This window comes from Saimiri boliviensis, chromosome 2, assembly GCF_048565385.1.
Source record: "Saimiri boliviensis isolate mSaiBol1 chromosome 2, mSaiBol1.pri, whole genome shotgun sequence".
NCBI classification, from domain to species: domain Eukaryota; kingdom Metazoa; phylum Chordata; class Mammalia; order Primates; family Cebidae; genus Saimiri; species Saimiri boliviensis.
The window spans coordinates 55,711,635-55,732,675 of NC_133450.1; the positions used below are offsets into that span (position 1 = coordinate 55,711,635).

A 21,041-nucleotide genomic window follows, 5' to 3' on the forward strand; every position below is an offset into this window, starting at 1 on the left:
CGCAAGTTCCCATCCTTCTGACCCACAGGATGGGACGACCCCTCCTTAGGTTCTTCTAGCTATAAATCCTGACGACCCCTCCTTAGGTTCTTCTAGCTATAATTTGCTAGAATTGCTCAAAGAGCTTAAGGAAACACTTTACTAACATTACCAGTTTATTTAAAGATACAACCCAGGAACAGCCAGATGTAAAAGAAATGCACAGGGTAAGGGTGTGGGCAGAGTTTTCATGTTTCTCCAGGTACACTAACCACCTAGCATCTCTAGGTGTTCTGCAACCTGGAAGCTCATCAAATCTCTTTGTTCTAGAGTAGTTACAGTTTTCATTTCTAGCTCTACTCTCCTTCCCAGAGGTCCTTAGGTGGAACTGAAAGTTGCTAGCCCTCCAATCACTTTGTCTTTCTGGTGACCATCCCCAACCTGAGGCTATCTCAGGACCCTACCCTAAATTTTCTCATTAGCATAAACTCAGGTGTGATCTAAAGGGGCTATTATGAATAACAACATATATTCTATCACTTAGGAAATTCCAAGGGCTTTAGGGGTTCTGTGCCAGAGACCTGGGACAAAGACCGAATGTATTTCCTATTATACCATAGCTTTTTTTTTATTATTGTACTTTAGGTTCTGAGATATATGTGCAGATCATGCAGATACATGTGCAGATCATACATGTTGCATAGGTACATACATGGCAAGGTGGTTTGCTGCCTCCATCCCCCCATCACCTATATCTGGCATTTCTTCCCATGTTATCTTTCCCCAACCTCCACACCCTTGCTGTCCCTCCCCATCCACCCCCCCAACAGACCCTAGTGTGTGATGTTCCCTTTCTGTGTCCATGTGTTCTCAATGTTCGACACCCAGCTATGAGTGGGAACTTGTGGTGTTTGATTTTCTGTTCTTGTGTCAGTTTGCTGAGAATGATGGTTTCCAGATTCATCCATATCCCTACTAAGGACACAAACTCATCATTTTTTATGGCTGCATAGTATTCCATGGTGTGTATGTGCCACATTTTCCTTGTCCAGTCTATCATCAATGGGCATTTGGGTTGGTTCCAGGTCTTTGCTATTGTAAAGAGTTACGCAATGAACATACCTGTGCATGTGTCTTTATAGTAGAACGATTTATAATCCTTTGGATATATACCCAGTAATGGGATTGCTGGGTCAAATGAAATTTCCATTTCTAGAGCCTTCAGGAATCGCCACACTGTCTTACACAATGGTTGAACTAATTTACACTCCCACCAACAGTATAAAAGTGTTTCTATTTCTCCACATCCTCTCCAGCATCTGTTGTCTCCAGGTTTTTTAATGATCACCATTGTAACTGGTGTGAGATGGTATCTCAGTGTGGTTTTGATTTGCATTTCTCTAATGACCAGTGATAATGAGCATTTTTTCCTTCCTAATCAAAATAGCTCTTCTGTGGAGCAGCCCCTCCAGTGAAACTGAAGTTACAGTAAGACAGGGAAGAAAAGAAATGCTTATTTTTTTTTTGGTATCATTCTTTCTTCTTGGAATTCCTTTTTACAACTTGACAATCACCCTGTATTTATAGAACATCCAAGGTCTTTGCACCTTACTCTTCACACACAAAAAATGAATTCAAAAGTGTTAAATAGAATGTTTTTTCGGGGTGGGGGTGTTATGTAGAGTTGAGATATGTACCAAACTTTGAGGGTAGAAGTGTTAGAACAATTGAAGAGTTGCCTGTACATTCTATGACCTCTGTGATTTCTCCACGTCTCTTCTCCTTCCAGGACTGGTGCTAGGACAAGCAAGATGGTGAACAGCACCTGGTAGGGCCACACTCCTAATTTCAAGTGAAATTTTACCAGAGAACAGGGATTTTTTCAGGCTACTTTCTAGCATATCCTGTACTTACTTCCTCATGCACCGACCTCTAGCACCTGTCCTTTCTAAGGTTACAAATGACTATCTTTTTGTTTATTCAGTGGCTTTCCCCTTAATTCACATAAAGTTAATCATTTGAAAGTGAGCAGTTCTGTGGCATTTAGCACATTCACAATGTGGTACAACCACCACTTCTACTTCCAAACATTATCACCACTCCAAAAGGAAACCCCATGCCTGGTAAGCCATTGCATCCCATTCCTCCTTGCCCACCCCCAGGCCCTGGCAACTACCCGTCTCATTCATCTCTACAGATATATGTATTCTGGATATTTTATATAAATGGAATCATACATTATATGACTTTATTATGTCTGGCTTCTTTCATCAGACATGTTTTTGAGGCTATTAGCTTTTATAACTGAGTGTTTGCAGCAGTTTGAAAGTCAGAGATTTTCCAGGTGATTTTGCCATAACACAGTTTACCCTAAGAATCTTTCTCCAGATCCCTTCAACAGTTCATAAGACAACAGGCAAGTCTTTTTACTTTCTTCCTTCAAATAGCTCAGTAAATTTTTCCTTTCTTTCTTTTTTATTTTTTAGAGATAGGATCTCACTGTGGGATCCAGGCTAAAATGTAGTGGTACAATTGTAGCTCACTGCAGCCTTGAACTTCTGGGCTCAAGTAGTCCTCCCATCTCAGCCTTCCAGGTAACTGGATTTACAGGCATGTGCCACCATGCCTGGGCAATCAGAAATCATTTTTCAAGAACCTGCTTTATACCAGACACTATTTTAAGTGCTGGGGCTCTAGTGGAGATAGGACAGACAGAGCCCCTGTCCTCATGAAGTTGATTTATGGGAAGAAAACCCCTGCTTCCCATTACTAGACTCCCCTTTGTCCCTGATCCCTTTTGGGAACAAAGGCAATTTTTACTGTTATAAAACTTACTTTAAAGCCACATCTAATGGATTTTTTATTTTCAACTATTTCATAATTATCTGTGTAGTCAAGACTACGAAATATGTCCATGTCAGTACTCATCTTAGTGAGATTTTTGAGATGACTTAGATTTTACTTGTCTGTTTTGAGTTTCTGATCAGCTTTGTTATTGAAAAAGAGCATTCACCAGAACAGTTTTTGATCATTAGTGTGAGATAGACTTTCAAAGCGTTTTCTGAGCTGAGACAAGTTACTTTAACATTATTGTCAATCTAATAGATAGTGAGCAGGATTTGATTGCTCTAATGTGTCAGTTGTGATAGAATTTCACAGACAATAGACTTGCCTTTTTTTGGAAAAAAAAAAAAAAAGGTTATTTTCAGGAAATAGAAAATCCTTGAGCTTTGGGCCTTGCTGAGGACTGGCCAAGTGTCTTTTCTCATTTGGTTAACTATATGGGATAAATCCAGCTAGGATATGAAAAGGCAAATGTATCACCCCATTTACAGGGCAGTAGAGGTAAGTAAGGGGCCCAATCAATGTTTATTTCATTGAATCCCATGCATATGGTTGTACCAAAGAGATTAGTCAAACAACCTCCAGTCTTAAACACTGCTAAAGTTATTGGGGTTTCAGCCATACTCTTCTCTTCTCACTTCAGCATAGGGAATGTATGCTGATACCTGCCAGTCATTGCACCTCTACTGTGTACCAGGCTCTTCCCATAAGACTTTACATACATTTTAGTAATTTAATGCTCCAAACAATCTATAAGGTAGATACAATGTACTGTAATTATCCCAGATAAACAAATGATAGCAGTAAGACATATAGAAGTTAAATAACTTGTCCAGGATCACACAGCTAACATATGGGACAGCAGATACAGGATTCAAACCCAAACCTATATGAATACCTTCTCCAGTTGCGAAGTGGCTGATAAACAGTCAACATTTTTCTTTTTATCCTAATTTCTATTTCCTTGTATATTTTTTCTTGCTAACTCTGAATCCATTCTCTGCTCAATAAGAGGTAGAGTACTGCACACTCAGAGTTCTCTTAAAAGTTATCTTTCCATTTTCAGAGATAGAAGCAGTTGTTTGCTGTTGCTCTTATTTGGGTTCTTTGTTTAGAGACAGGGTATCACTCTGTTGTCCAGACTGGCATGCAGTGGCATGATCATGGCTCACTGCGGCATTGAACTCCTGGGTTCAAGCAATCCTTCCACCTCAGTTTCCAGAGTAGCTAGGACAAAAGACACATGCCACCATGCCTGGCTAATTTTTAAAAAATGTAATGTAGAAACAGTGTCTCACTATGTTTCCCAGGCTGGTCTCAAACTCTTGGGCTCAAGCAATCCTCCTGTCTCAGCCTCTCAAAGTGCAGAAATTCTAGGCATGAGCCACTGCACCTGGCCTGCTCTTGTTTTCGTTTTTATAAAATTTCTACCTAAGTCTAATTTAGGAAGATAATTATGTAACTAATGCTCAGACACTTAGGTTTTAGGTTCAGGGTGGAGGGGGTACCAAAAAAAGCAGCGTAAATATATGAATGTTGGAATTTTCCCTTATTTATCTATCCTGATCTATATGTTATTATCTCCCACCTCTCCATCACCCTCTCAAACCTCTGTGTGTTCTACTTTTCACTCTGAGGTACATCCATCTTTATTCAATTACAGTTATTGCTGTTTGTGTTTTTGTCACTTCTATTTATTTGTATGTTATTGTTGTGTTCTACTTTTCTCTAGATAAATCTCTCCTTCCTGGTTTTCGTATGTGGTGCTGCCCAATAAACTCTTGGATCTAGAATGAACAGGGGACATATATTACAAGACCTCTTAAGGGTCTGCACATTCTGAGTACCGGAAGTTTGACTGTAACATTCCGTTCATCCTAGTCTTTTTGAGATTTTTTTAGAAAAAGATCTTTCAAAAGATGCAACTTTTTAAAGGGAATTAAAGGTATTCAGAGGTAGCTATATCAGTTCTCTATTAGGTCATCATTTTTTAGATGGTCAAGTTCCTTTATCTTTACTCTTTAGCTAATAAAGTGTTTCTCTTCTTTTACACACACCCACCATTTAAGCGAAAACTTTAAGAAAATCGAAGTGCAATTATGGGAGACCTAACTTGGTTAAAGCCACACACATGCAGAGGGTGTTAATTGAGATGTGTATTACTTGCCACAGTTGGAATCTTGGTTCTTTCTTCTTTTTCATCATCATCATCATCATCGTTTCTCTAGCCACTGTTATTACTTTCTCTGTATAGTGCTAATATAAATAATGCTTTCAAGAATAAAAATAATAAACTAGCATTAATTAACTCCATTTGTTTCTTGAGCAGATCTGAATAGGGGTGTGTGTGTGTGTGTGTGTGTGTGTGTGTGTGTGTGTGTGTGTGTGTGATTATTTATATAGTGCCTGGTTTGGGTCAGCATTCTGTACCATGCAGCAAGTTTATGAATAAAAGACACTTGCATGAATTAATTCAGGATTATTTCTGGAATTACAGGCTCACTTTTGGAATCTCATTTACTACTGCTTATCCATTTGGTTTCATTCAAGTACTCTTAGATTTTGTCTAAATTTATTTAGATTTATCACTATATCAAAGACAGGAACATTCTACCTTTTAAAAAGATACCAAATAGTTCCTCTAGGAAAACAACAAAAACAAACGTTTGATTAGCTTGAGCATTATTGGCTATGTTGGGCTATCATCAAAGAGAACATTCAACCAAATCATTTTCCCATCAGTTACATCTTTGTATATGCAAATCTTTTTTTCTAAAGAGAACTTTTTTAGTTATATAAATATTCTAATGTCTTTCTTGGAAACTTTTCCCACTTTTTTCCCCAGGGGTATATTTTATGGTTGAGGCTAAATCCTGAGGAAATGGAAATTTTATTGAAAATATTGACAGAATTTAATCCACAACAGGAAGGGAGTGAGTGAGGTCAGAGTGAGTAGCATTTTTTCATATGAAAAAATATAAAGTCTAAAGTGAATGATTTTCTAATGGATCCTGTCAGATATTTCCTGGAATTGACATTTTAAAACAGAAATCACAATAAATATAAGAGGTTTATAAGAGAAGAGAGTTAAGAAAAGAACAATATTACATCCAAAAGTTTAATCTTTTCCTATGGAAATTTTCCACTCCAGCTACGGCTGTTTGTCAGCGTCCCTCCCCCACCACACACAGACACCAGAATCCTCAGATGCCCGCGTCCCCGATATAAAGTTTGCATATAACCTATGGTCATCTTCTCTCTTTACTTTAAATCATCTCTAGATTACTTATAGTAGTTAAAGACAATGGCTACAAATCACTTAACACAGGGCAAATTTAAGCTTTTCTTTTTGTAACTGTGGAAGTTTTTTTTTTTTTACAAATATATTTGATCTGCAGTTGGTTGAATTCATGAATTCGGAACCCATGGAGATGGTGAGTCAACTGTACTTCACTGAGCAAAGGATTTTTTTCCTTTAGATGCTGCTATAAGTTTTACAGTTTTTTAGACTTGAATTTGCAAAGCCATAAAGGCAGCATTTGGTCAGAAAATGACTGTGTCATGGAAGATGAGTCTGAGTTGCAGGCGTCACTTGGGCTGAGCTCCCAGCCCATCCAGATGGCACAATTCCCGCATATCCATGTGAGCTCCTAGGTTTGGGATCCTTGTGGAAAATCTGTGCTGCTAAATGTTAAAGTCAACCAGAGAGTTACAAAAAAAGCTCCTTTGAAAGACTAATTCAATTATTTATTAGCACTCTCAGAGTATAGTGTCAGCCAAGATAGTATTTGAAATTAATATACTATTTGATTAGACTGATTGATTGTTCCTACAGCTGAAGATTTTAACATTCATTAGCCATACTAACCGGTCATTAGTACTTCCTTTATCAGCAAGCAAAGAATAAACAGAAATTCTAATAAAAATTCATCACAGTGAATGTACTCCATACCTAAGCGACTGTGGTGATTGCTGGTGTACTAGATTAACTGCTGTAACATTGGCAGTGGGGAAGATTTCTCTTAGAAAATTTAAAAATATCCCTTAATTAATGTTTACCTTATAACTGGACTCTTAAGTAGGCTATACAGATAATATCTTACATACCCAAAATAATAAAGTGCTAATGGGTATTTTATACTTAATGTGTTTGTGTGGTACCCTTTAACTATTAGTTTCAGGAAGGATTGAGGGCTTCTTAGGAAAGTTTTGCTAATATGCTGCAGGTGAAGCTATTCCCCCACTACTGAAGAATAAAAGCATCATGGTCTGTTTTTCAACCAGACAGTTAATATAATTCTGACTTGTAATAGAAATATGCTAGCCTGTTGTTATGCTGTGTGATACCTCTCTCTTTCTATCATGTCATGAATCCTGTGTGGTTTTAATAGCAAATTGAAAGGTATGATGTAAAGGAGAGAATGAAGCAGGCAGAGAAAACCCTTTATGAATTGACTTAAGACCACACTAGAGCAATTCTACATGTAGTAAGAATTATAGCTACTGGCTGGATGTGGTGGCTCACACCTCTAATCCCAGCACTTTGAAAGGCCAAGGTGGGAGGATCACTTGAATCCAGGAGTTCAAGACCAGCCTGGGTAACATACTGAGACCCTGTCTCTACAAAAAAATTAAAAATTACCTAGGTGTGGTGGCACACGCTTGCAGTCCCAGGTATTTGGGAGGCTAAGGTGGGAGGATTGTTTGAGCTGGGGAGGTTGAGACTTCAGTGAGGCATGATCACACTACTGTACTCAAGACCCTGTGTCAAAAACAAACAAACAAACAATTATAGCCACTGAAAACTGCCTGCCTCCTCAGCACTTCACAGGCACTAGCTTATTTAATACTCAGAATGATCTTGAAAAATTGGTAGTGCTATCCCCATTTTACAGGTAATAAGACTGGTGCTCAGAAAGGTTAAACAACTTGCCCAAGGTCATGTATATGGTAATCTGCAAAATTAGCCCTTCAGCCAGTCTGCTAGCTCTAGTGCCATGCTCATCCGCTTGGCTACCCTGCATAAACATAAGCTGAACTAGAAGCTCTGTTTGTGTTTCTGTCTGTAGGTGAGCCTATCAAGGCCTACTATATGTATATATGACACCTTTCTTGGCTCTAGCATGAATTCAAACTGCTGGAGGGCAAGTAAGGGCAGTGAAGTAATCTGAACAGAGTCCAGGAGCCCAGCCAGCTACTGTGTCCCAGAATATGTCAAGCTCTATCTAAACAGAGGCAGAGCCAAGAAGTCCAAGGAAACATCAAGGGTCCCAGTGGGCAGGCAGAGAGCAGCATGAAGGAATATGGGCTACTTCATCCTGGGGTGGTCAGGAATATCTTCAGATAGTTATTCTGGGGCCGGTGTGGGCTGGAGTGAGAGGTTCCTGTCTATAAGAACTGGGGGCAAGACTAACAGTAGTGACCCAAATTAACAAGGACCAAAGTGAAATCTCCATCACAGAGAGAGATTGGAAAAGAAAGGGGCTGAGAGAGCTTTGGCTAAGAAATTGCCCTGGAGCACTCAGGGTCTAGGAAGACAGAGGTGAAGAAACCAGACAAGTGTTGCTGATTTTATGTCTGATTGGGAGCAGGGCCACGATCTGAAAAGACAGATCCTAAACAGAACACAGAGGAAGGGGTACACAGTCATGTGCCTCTGGCCCATGAAATGCTCTACATGGTGGCTACGACTCTATTTTAAGTTTCTAGGCAAAAGCTGCTTAAAATGGAGAACCCAGGAATAGAGGCAAGAAGGAGTTTGCCACATGTGGCTGCAGATAGTATTCTACTATGAACTCCAGAACTAAAGTATTGTCAGTGCAAATATACCTTAGCAGATGTCATAGGCTATACTCTTTTTACCTTCATTTACCTGATAGTTTCATCTTCACTGTATCCAAGATTAAAAATGTAGATGAATCAATAGGAAATGGCTAATTCCATAAATTACTGTTTTACAATAATAATCTTACATTTTAATCTCTGTTATTGCCTTCAGTAACAAATTACTATTGATAGAAAAACCTATTTCAATAATTTTTGGGTGTTATTCCAGAGAGGAACAGAGTTGATTATTAGGCTATCTTTCAAGTCCATACTTGGGGCAGTTTTCTTTCCTGACTGTTCCAAGAGATTTTCAATGGATAAAATTTTCATGCTTGTGTTCCCTAATTCTTCTCCTTTTTTTTTTCTTTCTCTCACACAGGAGTCTTTGAATGTGATTGATCCTGGCTTGATGGACCTAAATGGGATGAGTGAGGATGCCCTGGAATGGGATGAAACAGATATAAGTAACAAGTTAATTAGTTTGAATGAAGAATCAAATGACCTTGATCAAGAACCCCAACCTGTCATCTCTTCCTTGAAGCTTGGAGAGACAAGTAATGAGGACCCTGGTTATGACCAGGAGGCTGATAACCATGGAGGATCTCAGTATGCCACAAATATTACTGTCCCCTCTAGTCCACACATTTACCAGGTGTACAGCCTCCACAATGTTGAACTCTATGAGGATAACCACATGCCATTTCTGAAAAACAATCCAAAGGTCACTGGCATGACACAGCCAAATGTTTTAACTAAGAGTCTCAGTAAAGACTCTTCATTTTCATCTACCAAATCTTTGCCAGATCTTCTAGGGGGTTCCAATTTGGTAAAGCCCTGTAATACATGTCATGGAGGAGACATGAGCCAGAATTCAGGCAGTGAGAGTGGAATTGTCAGTGAAGGAGACACAGAAACCACTACCAACTCTGAAATGTGCTTGCTGAGTGCAGTGGATGGGTCCCCAAGTAACCTTGAAACTGAACATCTGGACCCACAAATGGGAGATGCAGTTAACGTGTTAAAGCAAAAATTTAAAGATGACGGGGAATGCATTAAGCTTCCAAATAGCTCTCAGTTGTCCATTTCACCAGTGGGTTGTGTAAATGGAAAAGTTGGAGATTTAAACAGTGTTACCAAACATACCCCTGATTGTTTGGGAGAAGAATTACAAGGAAAACATGATGTGTTTACGTTTTATGATTACTCATACCTCCAAGGCTCAAAACTCAAATTACCAATGATAATGAAACAGTCACAAAGCGAAAAAGCACATGTGGAGGATCCCCTGCTTCGTGGTTTTTATTTTGATAAAAAATCTTGCAAATCTAAACATCAGACTACAGAGTTACAACCAGATGTACCTCCCTATGAAAGGATTTTGGCAAGTGCATCTCATGAAATGGATCACATTTCATATAAAAGTGGCAATATAGAAAAGACATACACTGGCATGCAGAATGCCAAACAGCTCTCTCTTTTATCTCGTAGTTCATCTATTGAGTCTCTTTCTCCAGGGGGTGATTTATTTGGATTGGGCATCTTTAAAAATGGCAGTGACAGCCTCCAGCGAAGTACTTCTTTAGAAAGTTGGTTGACATCCTATAAAAGCAATGAAGATCTTTTTAGCTGTCACAGCTCTGGAGATATAAGTGTGAGCAGTGGCTCAGTTGGTGAACTAAGTAAAAGAACATTAGATCTCCTGAATCGTTTGGAGAATATCCAGAGCCCCTCAGAGCAAAAGATAAAGCGAAGTGTTTCTGATATCACTCTTCAAAGCAGTTCCCAAAAGATGTCCTTTACTGGCCAGATGTCATTGGACATAGCATCTTCTGTCAATGAAGACTCAGCGGCATCTCTAACAGAACTTAGCAGCAGTGACGAGCTCTCTCTTTGCTCAGAGGATATTGTGTTACACAAGAACAAGATCCCGGAATCGAATGCATCATTCAGGAAGCGTCTGACTCGTTCAGTGGCTGATGAAAGCGACGTCAATGTCAGCATGATTGTTAATGTCTCTTGCACCTCTGCTTGCACTGATGATGAAGATGACAGCGACCTGCTCTCCAGCTCTACTCTTACCTTGACTGAAGAAGAACTGTGCATCAAAGATGAGGATGATGACTCCAGTATTGCAACAGATGATGAAATTTATGAAGACTGCAACTTGATGTCAGGGCTGGACTATATAAAGAATGAGTTACAGACCTGGATTAGGCCAAAATTGTCTTTGACAAGAGATAAGAAAAGGTGCAGTGTCAGTGATGAGATGAAGGGCAGTAAAGATGTTAGTAGCAGTGAGATGACCAATCCTTCTGATACGCTGAACATTGAGGCTCTTCTAAATGGCTCTGTAAAACGTGCCTCTGAAAATAATGGAAATGGCAAGAATTCATTTCATACCCGTGAGTTAGGGACAAAGAGTGAAAATAAGAAAACTATTTTCAAAGTTAATAAAGATCCATACGTGGCTGACGTGGAAAATGGCAATATTGAAAGTATTCCAGAAAGACAAAAGGAGAAACCCAATGGAATTTCAAAGGTATCAAAAAATCTTGGTTCAAATGGGAAAGGGATTTCAGGGAGTGAGCACTGTAAGTGTAAAGCATTTATGGATAGTTCAGATGATTCAAATATTGCTGGCAAGGAATTTGTTTCCCAAGCTGTTAGACATCTTCCAAAGAAATGCCCAAATCACCACCATTTTGAAAATCGAAGCACTGCTTCTACTCCCACTGAGAAGTCTTGCTCAGAACTGGCTTTAGAAACCAGGGTTAACAACAAACAAGACTCTGATGCACTGAAATCATCAGATGATGCACTGAGTATGGCTGGAAAATCTGCTGGTTGTTGCCTAGCACTTGAACAAAGCAGAACAGAGGAAAATGCTTCTATCAGCGACATTTCCTGTTGCAACTGTGAGCCAGATGTTTTCCATCAAAAAGATGCCGAAGATTGTTCAGTACACAACTTTGTTAAGGAAATCATTGACATGGCTTCAACAGCCCTAAAAAGTAAATCTCAACCTGAAAACGAGGTGGCTGCTCCTACTTCATTAACTCAAATCAAGGAGAAAGTGTTGGAACATTCTCACCGGCCCATCCAGCTGAGAAAAGGGGACTTTTATTCGTACTTATCTCTCTCATCTCATGACAGTGATTGTGGGGAAGTCACTAATTACATAGAAGAGAAAAGCAGCACTCCATTGCCACTAGACACTACTGACTCAGGCTTAGATGACAAGGAAGACATTGAATGCTTCTTTGAGGCCTGTGTTGAGGATGACTCTGATGGAGAGGAGCCTTGCTTCTCTAGTGCTCCTCCAAATGAATCAGCAGTTCCCAGTGAAGCTGCAGTGCCACTACAGGCAACAGCATGTTCTTCTGAGTTCAGCGATATTTCTCTTTTAGCTGATGATACAGATACAGTGGCTCTTTCAAGTTCTTCCCCTCAGAAAGGAGTTGAGGCTGGAAAGGAAATGAATGGTTTACTCCAAACTTCCAGTGGCTGTACCGAAAACTTAGAGTTTACTTCTTCAAGGCTTGACAGTGAAAAGGAAAGTTCAGGAAAACCAGGTGAATCTGGAATGCCAGAAGAGCATAATGCTGCTTCAGCCAAATCTAAAGTTCAAGACCTCTCCTTGAAGGAACATCAGCCAACAGACAAGGCTGCATTGCATCCCAGCCCCAAAACTTTAACCTGTGAAGAAAATCTTGTAAACCGTTGTGAAGAACGACATAGAAATATGCATAGGTAGAATGTACCCCCTCCCTAAGCATGAAAATCATCTCACTAAAAGGTATGTATAGTCCTTATGCCATATACGTCTTTAAAATATTAAGTTCAGGTCAACAAAACCATGGTAGGAGAAAAAGCTAGTCAGAATGACCAATCATGGCAGATAGTTATCTGAATAAGACATTTAGGTAAAAGAAATGCCCCCAACAATGAAAGTAACTGTGAAGCAAAATAAATAAATAAATAAAAACAGGGAACATTGAGATTCTTAGTGACATTATCTTTATTACATCATTTTGGCAAGAATACAAAATTTGAGGAAGTCGTTGAACAATTTAAGGCATCAAATTCTTCCATTGAGGGAGAATAAAAAGGTTATCCAAATTGCAGTTCTACTCCATGATCAAAATGCATGCACAATAACAATACTCTCCACTTCAGTTTTCTACACAGAGAGCTGTCCATTCTCTTCAGTGCCTGGAGATGAACAATGATTAGGCTAAAGGCTGCATCTCCTGATTTGGGCCTGCCTTTTATGCTTCTGTCTAATGTAACTATCATCACATTTGCTTCCCCAGTGGAAGGCTGTGCTGTCATAACTCCTAATCATGGCCATGTCTAAGGATTCAAACAGGAGGGGAAAGTTGGTGCTAAAGAAGAGGCTCTTATTTATCCACACACAGATTGAGAACAGGCACAGAAAGCAAATGCAGAGAGAATACGTGACAAGTTAATGGCGTTTTGATAAAAACAAAATTTTTGAATTTTGCCTGAAGGTGACAGGCTGATTTCCATCAACTTTTTTAAGAAAGTCATTCCACTCTTCATATTTAATAAGACAGCTATTGATCGATAATTCCAAGATGATGATGTATCTCTAAAAGTGACACAAAGATTCTGTTATTTCCCATTTCTAAGCCCCAGTGATGAATATGCTTTCTCAATCAAGTTTAAAGAAGAAAATTTGAGCTTTCAAATGTGAGAGTCATATTTCACCCAAGTATGAGGTGCCTAATGCCACCTCCACCCCCCGCTCCAGAAGCTTAATGCCGTCACCTAAACTCGTGCTATAGGAAATGAATTACAGAAGCAATCTACTCTAATTTGTTAACTTATTCAAATAACAGTTATTATACTTAACTATGCTAAAGATTATCTTTTTTGTGGCAGATTGTTTATTTTTTGATGAGCCTAATTACTGATTTTCTAAAAGTAATTTACATTTATTACAAATACATCTTTTAAAATGTGACAGATAAATGTTGTTCCCATAATGTATTATGAAAAAAGTTACTATTTAAAAACACATTATTTAATTTGAAAGATGAATGGCAAACATCATTATTTTTTTTCCTGCAACACCTGTGCCCTAAGCTTATTAAAATGTGTGATTCTGTTTAGAGCTGCTAGAAATGGGGACTAAGGGGGGCCATCTATAACATATCCCTAAAAATAAACTCAGTATGCAAAACTGAATAAAGGCATCCCAGTTGCTAATATAGCTCAACTAATTTTCTGCATTTCAGACTCTATTTACAATTGGCTGAAAGTGAGAACAAAAGTAGGAGAGAGAGAAATGTATTTTCTGTGAAACATGTCCACCCTATCATCACATTCTCCATCAGTATGCAGTAAAACTGACCATTAAGGGAGTGTAACTGCAATTCCATACGCTGCTTCAAAACAAGTTCTATTAGAACCGATTGTACTGCTGGCTCTGCCAACCTCTGCAGAAGGGCTGGTAGAGCCTGGCTGATTTTGTTTTCTGAAAGGAGATAAAGGCTTGAAAGCAACACCATTCTGAGCATGACATCATGTGACTGTGACCCTCAAGTCACCAGTCATGCTGAGATCTGGAGCTCCAGAAGCTCTGGCACTGGAAAAGCCTTTGCGATGCACTCTCCCTTTTTTGATCCTCTGGGAATTTCTTCTCTCTCTTACATAGACGTAGAATTGAAATGAAATGTAAATGATGAGCAGTTCCATCTTTAGACTTGGAGGAAGTGAATGCGTTGATGGATCTGTGTAACCCTCACATTTTACAAGCGGGGACAGTGTAAAACTAGCAGCCAGCCCGCCTGCCAGTCAGCAGTATTTTTTGTTAAGCCCTGGTGATGCCTGGCCTTATATAGGGGAAAGGGAGAAGCAGGCAGCTTCTACTTCTGCAGAACTCACATCGCCCCCAAGTGACTTGTTATAGGCCTAGAGCCATTTAAATAGCCATATTTATTGGTCCTATTCAGGGTTTTTTTCAGTATCATGTGGACAAAACATCTGGATGTCTGAAATTTTTCACCAGACGTTAGCATTGGATAACTGGGTATAAATGGTCACATGTTGTTAAAATACTGTCAACCAGGGCAAGTTACTTAATCTCAAAATGTTGACATGCCTTCAGTATTTAATGTCAAGAACATATAGCAAAATTTCTTGGTAAATATGAGGTTTCATGTCTGTAAGAGCTTAATTGTTGTCATTGTTCTTTCTACAAGTTCAGAAAAAGAAAAAGCTGTGGTTTTTAAAGTCATTTGAAAACCATCAGTTGTCATGCTCTTTTTATCAGGACAGTAAAATTCAACAAATTCCATTTGCTGGGTTTTTTTCTCCCCAGAAATAAGTTTTCAGATTATGAAATGTTTATAATGCCATCCAGAAGAGCTATAACTTAGAATAGCAGATAGTCTACAATAGTGACAAAAAACGTTTTTCAGATTTTCAGAGGTTTTTTATTTACTGTGTTCTAATTAGAAACCCACTGAAACTGCTTGAGAAATTTTAACGTGATCTAATAGTTTGCATTTGCACTGATTTCCAGGCATACTGCTGTGCTTTTCACTATTTTCGTTTATGTGTCATGTTTCTATAAAAATAGAGGTCAGTTACAGCAAATCACATCAAAGGAAAGGTAACTGGATAGATCCAGATCTTTCTGCCTAATTTGGAGGAAGCACATAATGTGTGTCTGGAGTGCCTCCTAGGACCTGCCTAAGAGATGTACTTTGCACTAATCTTTTTGCTGTATTCTGACAGTTATTTCTTCATCATAAGCCTTCATCATAATCCTCATCATAAGCCTCTGATCTTTGATGAATGGTTTAACCCTAAACTTCAGGCTGGATAAATCCCGTGGTATAAAAATTTAACTCATCACATGCGGCCAGTGTGTGCTTTTCCTTTTCCTTTTGGTCTGCCCTAGTGGTTTGGAGTTTTGTTTTACTATGTGTATGTGTATGAGTGTGGTGTTCTGGGGGGTGGGGTGAGGAGCTGTATTTACTTACAGTGCAGGTATTTCCTTTAGAACTTTTTCGCTTTATTGCCTTTTCTACTTTATTGGTTTGTAAATGTGATAGTTGATGGCCAGTAGATTTTAGTTTTTAGGCAATTACTTGTATTTGTGAATGCTCAAGTATACACATAAAGAGTTTTAAATGCTGCTGCTCAGATTTTACAAACTGAGAAAGCTGTAAGAGAAAACATTTCTCATGTACACAGCACAATTCCCATTTTATTAATTGGATTGACATCAAGTGCTTGATATTTTCCAAAGCTGGTCAATCAAGTTTAAGAAACTGCCTTTGGCGATTGTGCATTAATTTTTCACTAGAAAATACAGGTATAATCTTATCAGACTTACCTTTAAAATCACTTTCATAAACCAAGGTTTTGCTGGATGTGAAGTGTCTTTAAATTATCCAGCACTTCTGAATAACTAGCCCTGCTATGCGAAATAACAAAGATGTTATTGGACATCGTCTATCAAACAGACACACACACACACACACACACCAGATCTGTGCTCAGCCAATCTGGCCTGCCCATTTCCAAGTGGGCCAAGTTGAAAGAATTGATTATCCAGAGAGAATTTAAATGCCAGCATTTAGTAAGACCAGATTTGCCTCACCTAAGGATTCCCTGCTCTGTGGCCAGATTTCAAATGAGTCATGTCCTCAGCATTTGAACAATGCACAAGGCTTTCTTGTGTTACTGCATTATTTTACTATACCAAATTTTGTCCCATCTGTTTCTATCTGTCTCCCCCTGTTTTTTATCTAATTTTTCTTCTTTCCTTCCCATGGCTCCAGCCAAACCACTTTTTGTTAATAACAGGTTTTTCTGGATAGTGTGGAAAAACAGAGACAAAAATAAAGAGAATATTTTGTTCTTGAAGGGCAGTAAAACAACTTGGTATCAGATGTCAGAACTCAGTTTAAGCCCAGACAAGCAAAAGCTGGCTTTCTTTGAGAGCTAGTCAGGGGACTTACCATACTTGCAGCCTGCGCTGCCTAAGTTAGAATTTAGGTGTTCCTCACATTTGACCAGTTGCTTTTAGCCATTTAGAAATAGGCAGAATAGATAGAGTTTGGAGCAAATTTATATCAAAGCAATGAGATATACAAATATAATTGAATCCATATCATTTCCACAATGCTGTATGTACCTTAAATGAAATGCATTACTATTGGAACTAGAAGCCCCAGTTAATATCTTTATATGGGCTGAAACACAGGATAATCACAATGTTATGAATATTTCACCACTATACAACAGTGGAATTGTTCGATATCATACATAAAATCACTGCAGGAAGGGGTAAGCCTGAGAGCCTATCAGTTCCCAGTCTGTGGAATCACTGTACATTGTAAATACTTTGCCACATCACTTGGTATCAGCAGCCTCACATTTTCATATTGGTTTGAAGCTATTTTGATGTTCAAAACTGAGTTCACAGGCAAAAGAGTGGATGAGATCTAGAGAAAAGGTCAAACTTGATTATTTTGCTTGTTTTCTTTGAAACCACATCTTTAAAAAAAAATCAGTGTGTTTTTCACATCTACGCTGGGACTTTGTCAGTAATCTGAAGCTTGGGCTATTACAATTATTATTTATATTTTATGTATTTTTTATTTCAGAACATTAGCAAGTAGTCCCATAGTTGCAGCCTTCAATGGTTCCTCAAAGGGCTTGGTTTTGCTAATGAAAAGACATTTCTGAAACCTTTTCTTGTCACTTTTTTGTTTCTTGTAGATACACCTGGCTGCAACTCAGGGGTGGCCTCATCCTCCTGCCCTGGGCTGGTCTCTGGTTCCATCATGTTTGTCACTGCCGTTTATTACGTTGACTTCTCCCAAGATGAATCTTCCTTCCAAATGTGTTTTCTCCACACGAGCCTTGTGATCTGAATGTGTACACTGGTTCTCTTTAGGTGATCGTCTTTGAAGTTCAGCAAAGCTGCTTGTTCTCCCATGGATTCCTGTCCCAAGCTACCTCTACCAACCCTCTCTCTCCAGCTAGACTTTTCTGTTGCCTCCTCCCCTCTCTTCCACTCTTTAAAGTTCTGCAGTTTACCAACTGGTGGTCCATTAAATTCTCCTGTCTAGAATGACCCCCACCAGTACTTGACCAATTTTATGTTTCAATCTGGATTTTTTTAGTGGTATGATGACTGTGTTTATTGAAAGTGTTTTACCTAAAAAGCCAACATTTGAATTGATTGCAGCATAGAGAAGAAACGCTGGTCCTTCTTTCAAAATTAAGCCACTATTAAAAGCGCCATTTTATTTATTTCATTTAAAAAATAATCTATGCAGCACTTCAAGAAACAACAATATGGTGTTGTATATTATAAACTGGTGACATACTACTATTGAATTATGTACAACATTTTCATTTTTTATGCTTCTTGAGGTGGTAATGAGAAAAAAGTTTTTTAAAAAAGTGTGCCTTGCTGTATTTCTTATACCATTTATTAAAAAGCTGCTTTCACGGTAAAATTATGTTGGTTTGAAAGGAAGAAATAGCAAGGTTAAGATGTGTGAATAATTTCTGTATATATGTATAACCAAGTACAAACATTGATGTATAATGACAGTATAAAATGCTTTCATGTTTGTGATGTCTAGTGATGTGGAAAATATAAGCCTTAAATCCATTAGATTGCATGGTAATTAAAATTGGCATAATAAACACAGATTATTGGGGGCAAAGGAAAATTAGTGATCTCTTCTACTGTGTTCTTTACCAAATTGTTGCATCTGGTTCTGAAAAAGTATAGCATGTAGCAGCTTCCAAAAATATTCATATTGCTTAAGAGGCTTAACATTACCTAAACTAGAGACTAGACATAAAGCCTTCAGTTTTCAAAATCTTTCTGGTCACTATAAAGATCTTGGAACAGCAAATAATTAAATGTCGGTTCCCCTAAACCAATAAAAATTTATACTAGATTTTTTATTTCTACTTATCATTAATGATGCGATGTTGGATACCAGGATACCCTGAGTGTCTTAATTTATTTTAAATATTTATTTTGAATGAATTTGATAGAAAGTTGGTAGAAAAGAAAGATGGTAGAAAAGTTGACTATTATTTATAGATTTTAAGTATATTTATATGTGTAAAAGAAATTAGCAAAGAAATATTCCATTTGGCCTTCACTGATTTCTGTTAAATGCAGTTTTAAATTTATATTGTAACACCTACTTAAGTGCCTGACACAGTAGGTATTCGATAAAAATTTACTGAATTAAAGGATTATATTAGGTGACATGGTGACATCTATCTCTTTATTTTGACACTAAAACATGGACACAACTAGAAAAAAGTACAATGCGATATAAAATCACAATAGATAATATATATCGAATTTCAAAGATAGAGAATGTTGTGGGTTCACGTAGTCACAGTAATGACAATCATTCATTTAACAGATAGTTCAGAAACACTTTTTATCTGCAAGGCACTGTTCTAGATCCAGAAGATGCAATGTTGAACAAAGAGACAAAGCCCTGTCCTCAGAAGGCTTTCCCACATTAGGTACAAGTGAACACACAGATGACATGAAGTATTTGTTGCAGAGCTGAGGAAGAGAGCAAATGTAATGATAGAGGCACAATAAGAGAAGTAGCAGCGAGGGACAAGGAGGATGAAAAAGGGCTTGGAGAGAGTGGAAAGTTGGTGGAATATTCATGAAACTTTATTGCAGGGGTAATAGGAGAAAAAGTAAATTGGGAGGACTTAATGAAAGGTTTTTTAAAAAGTTACCTTGGAACTTTTCTATGTAATATGCTAGGTAATAGGGACACTTTGTAGAGTCTGTTTCACACCTGATTTTATCATTAGTACCACACCAAGAACATTTAAATGATGCTTATCTGTAATTCTACCACTTTAATAACTATTTGTATTTTATGCCTCTTCTAATCTTTTCCATACATATTTCTAAATGGATGAATTATTCTAGGCTTTTTAATAGGTAGTGATTTGTGCAAAAGTGGTTTTAGGTAGACATCTAGTTGCAGTGTTCAAGAAGATTATAGGGGAAAGAGACTAGAGATAATTGTCTAGTTAGGGGCGGCTGGGGAAAATAAGCTCAGTTTGCAATAACAGAGCACACAAGTATAGTGGCCCAGGATGTAGAGAAAGAACAAATCCTAGAGTCTTTGAAATTCCTAAGGGCATTCTAGACCTCCGTTGGGATATGGCATCATTTTACATACTGAGTCAACCTAAATTTTCTTTGGTTAGTAACTAATGTCAAGTCTACATCTACTGGTAAAACATTCAAAAAAAAAACTGTCAATGATGTTCTACTTACTTGTTACATGCTCGTAGAAGACCTTGCGGTATTGAAAGTATTTGTTAATTATCTGCTTAGTATTAACACCAAATTTGTAGAAATGCTTTTCAGGTTTGTTGAACAAATGCCTTTTCAGGTTGGAAGAGGAAAAATAGCCTCAATCTCCCACCCCTTGTAGGCCCTACCTCCCCAGTTACCCATAGAAAACGATCGCAGCAACTCAGCCTACGCACTTCCAGTGACAGTGGCTCATTGTCTGTTAAGGCAAAGTGTTCCACTGTTGGGCATATCTCTTTGTTAGAAAGTTCTTTCTTAGGTTGCTAAAATCCGCCTGGTACCCTGCTACCCTACGTTTCATTTTGCTCATTGGTCCTAGTTCTGTCTTATGGAGCAGCCGAGAGTATCTCTACTCCCTCTTTCTTGTGGCAACCCTGAAGATAATTGAGGCCAGTTACTCATCCTCTCCCAACCCACTATTCCCTCAGCTGCCCTTCATATGTCATGGTTTTCAGATCCGTTTCAACCTGACTAAATGTTAATAGAATTTTTGAGATTAAAGAACTATCTTCATCATCATATATGTAGAAAAGTATCTGAACCTTTAAGTGCTAAGTTTTCTCTAGAAATATATTCAAGATATGTTTATTCTATTATTGTAAATTTCAACCAATAAATAAATAAGAATCCACAGCTTCCTTCAGTAGCCCAGTCCAGTGCCTAAGTCATCTTGAATCTTCTCCTTACATCAAATTCAAACCCAACCGGTTTCGGTATAAAGCAGGGCACTCCCTCCGTTTATTCATTTATTCAGCCATTCAGCAAACAGTCATTAATTGGCTGCCTATGTGAGGCACTATGTTTGGCATTAAGTATGTAAAGGCAACTAACACATGGTATCTGTTTCCAAAGGTTTACAGTTTTTCTTCTGAAAGTGCCTTTTGTGTCCTTGAATAGAGTGATCATGACTTTTCTCTAAATTAAATGATGATCTCATTTACTTTGTTTCTGATTAAATTGATCTACATTTTGAAAAATCTAGTGAGCAAAACAGTATATAAAATCCTCTGGATCTGATTGGATC

At 38.2% G+C, this 21,041-nt stretch overlaps 1 protein-coding gene across 4 annotated transcripts in view; it reads left to right on the forward strand.

Moving 5' to 3' along the window:
• AKAP6 (A-kinase anchoring protein 6) overlaps positions 1-20,655 on the forward strand; it is a 662,618-nt gene extending 641,963 nt beyond the window's left edge. For all 4 annotated transcript variants that reach the window (XM_074393336.1, XM_003924219.4, XM_074393337.1 and 1 more), the window contains 2 exons: positions 9,029-12,445; positions 17,410-20,655. In XM_074393336.1, the coding sequence (XP_074249437.1) occupies positions 9,029-12,403 (3,375 nt within the window). In that variant the 3' untranslated portion in view covers positions 12,404-12,445; positions 17,410-20,655. The remainder of the gene's footprint in view (positions 1-9,028; positions 12,446-17,409) is intronic.
• Positions 20,656-21,041: the final 386 nt, after the last annotated feature.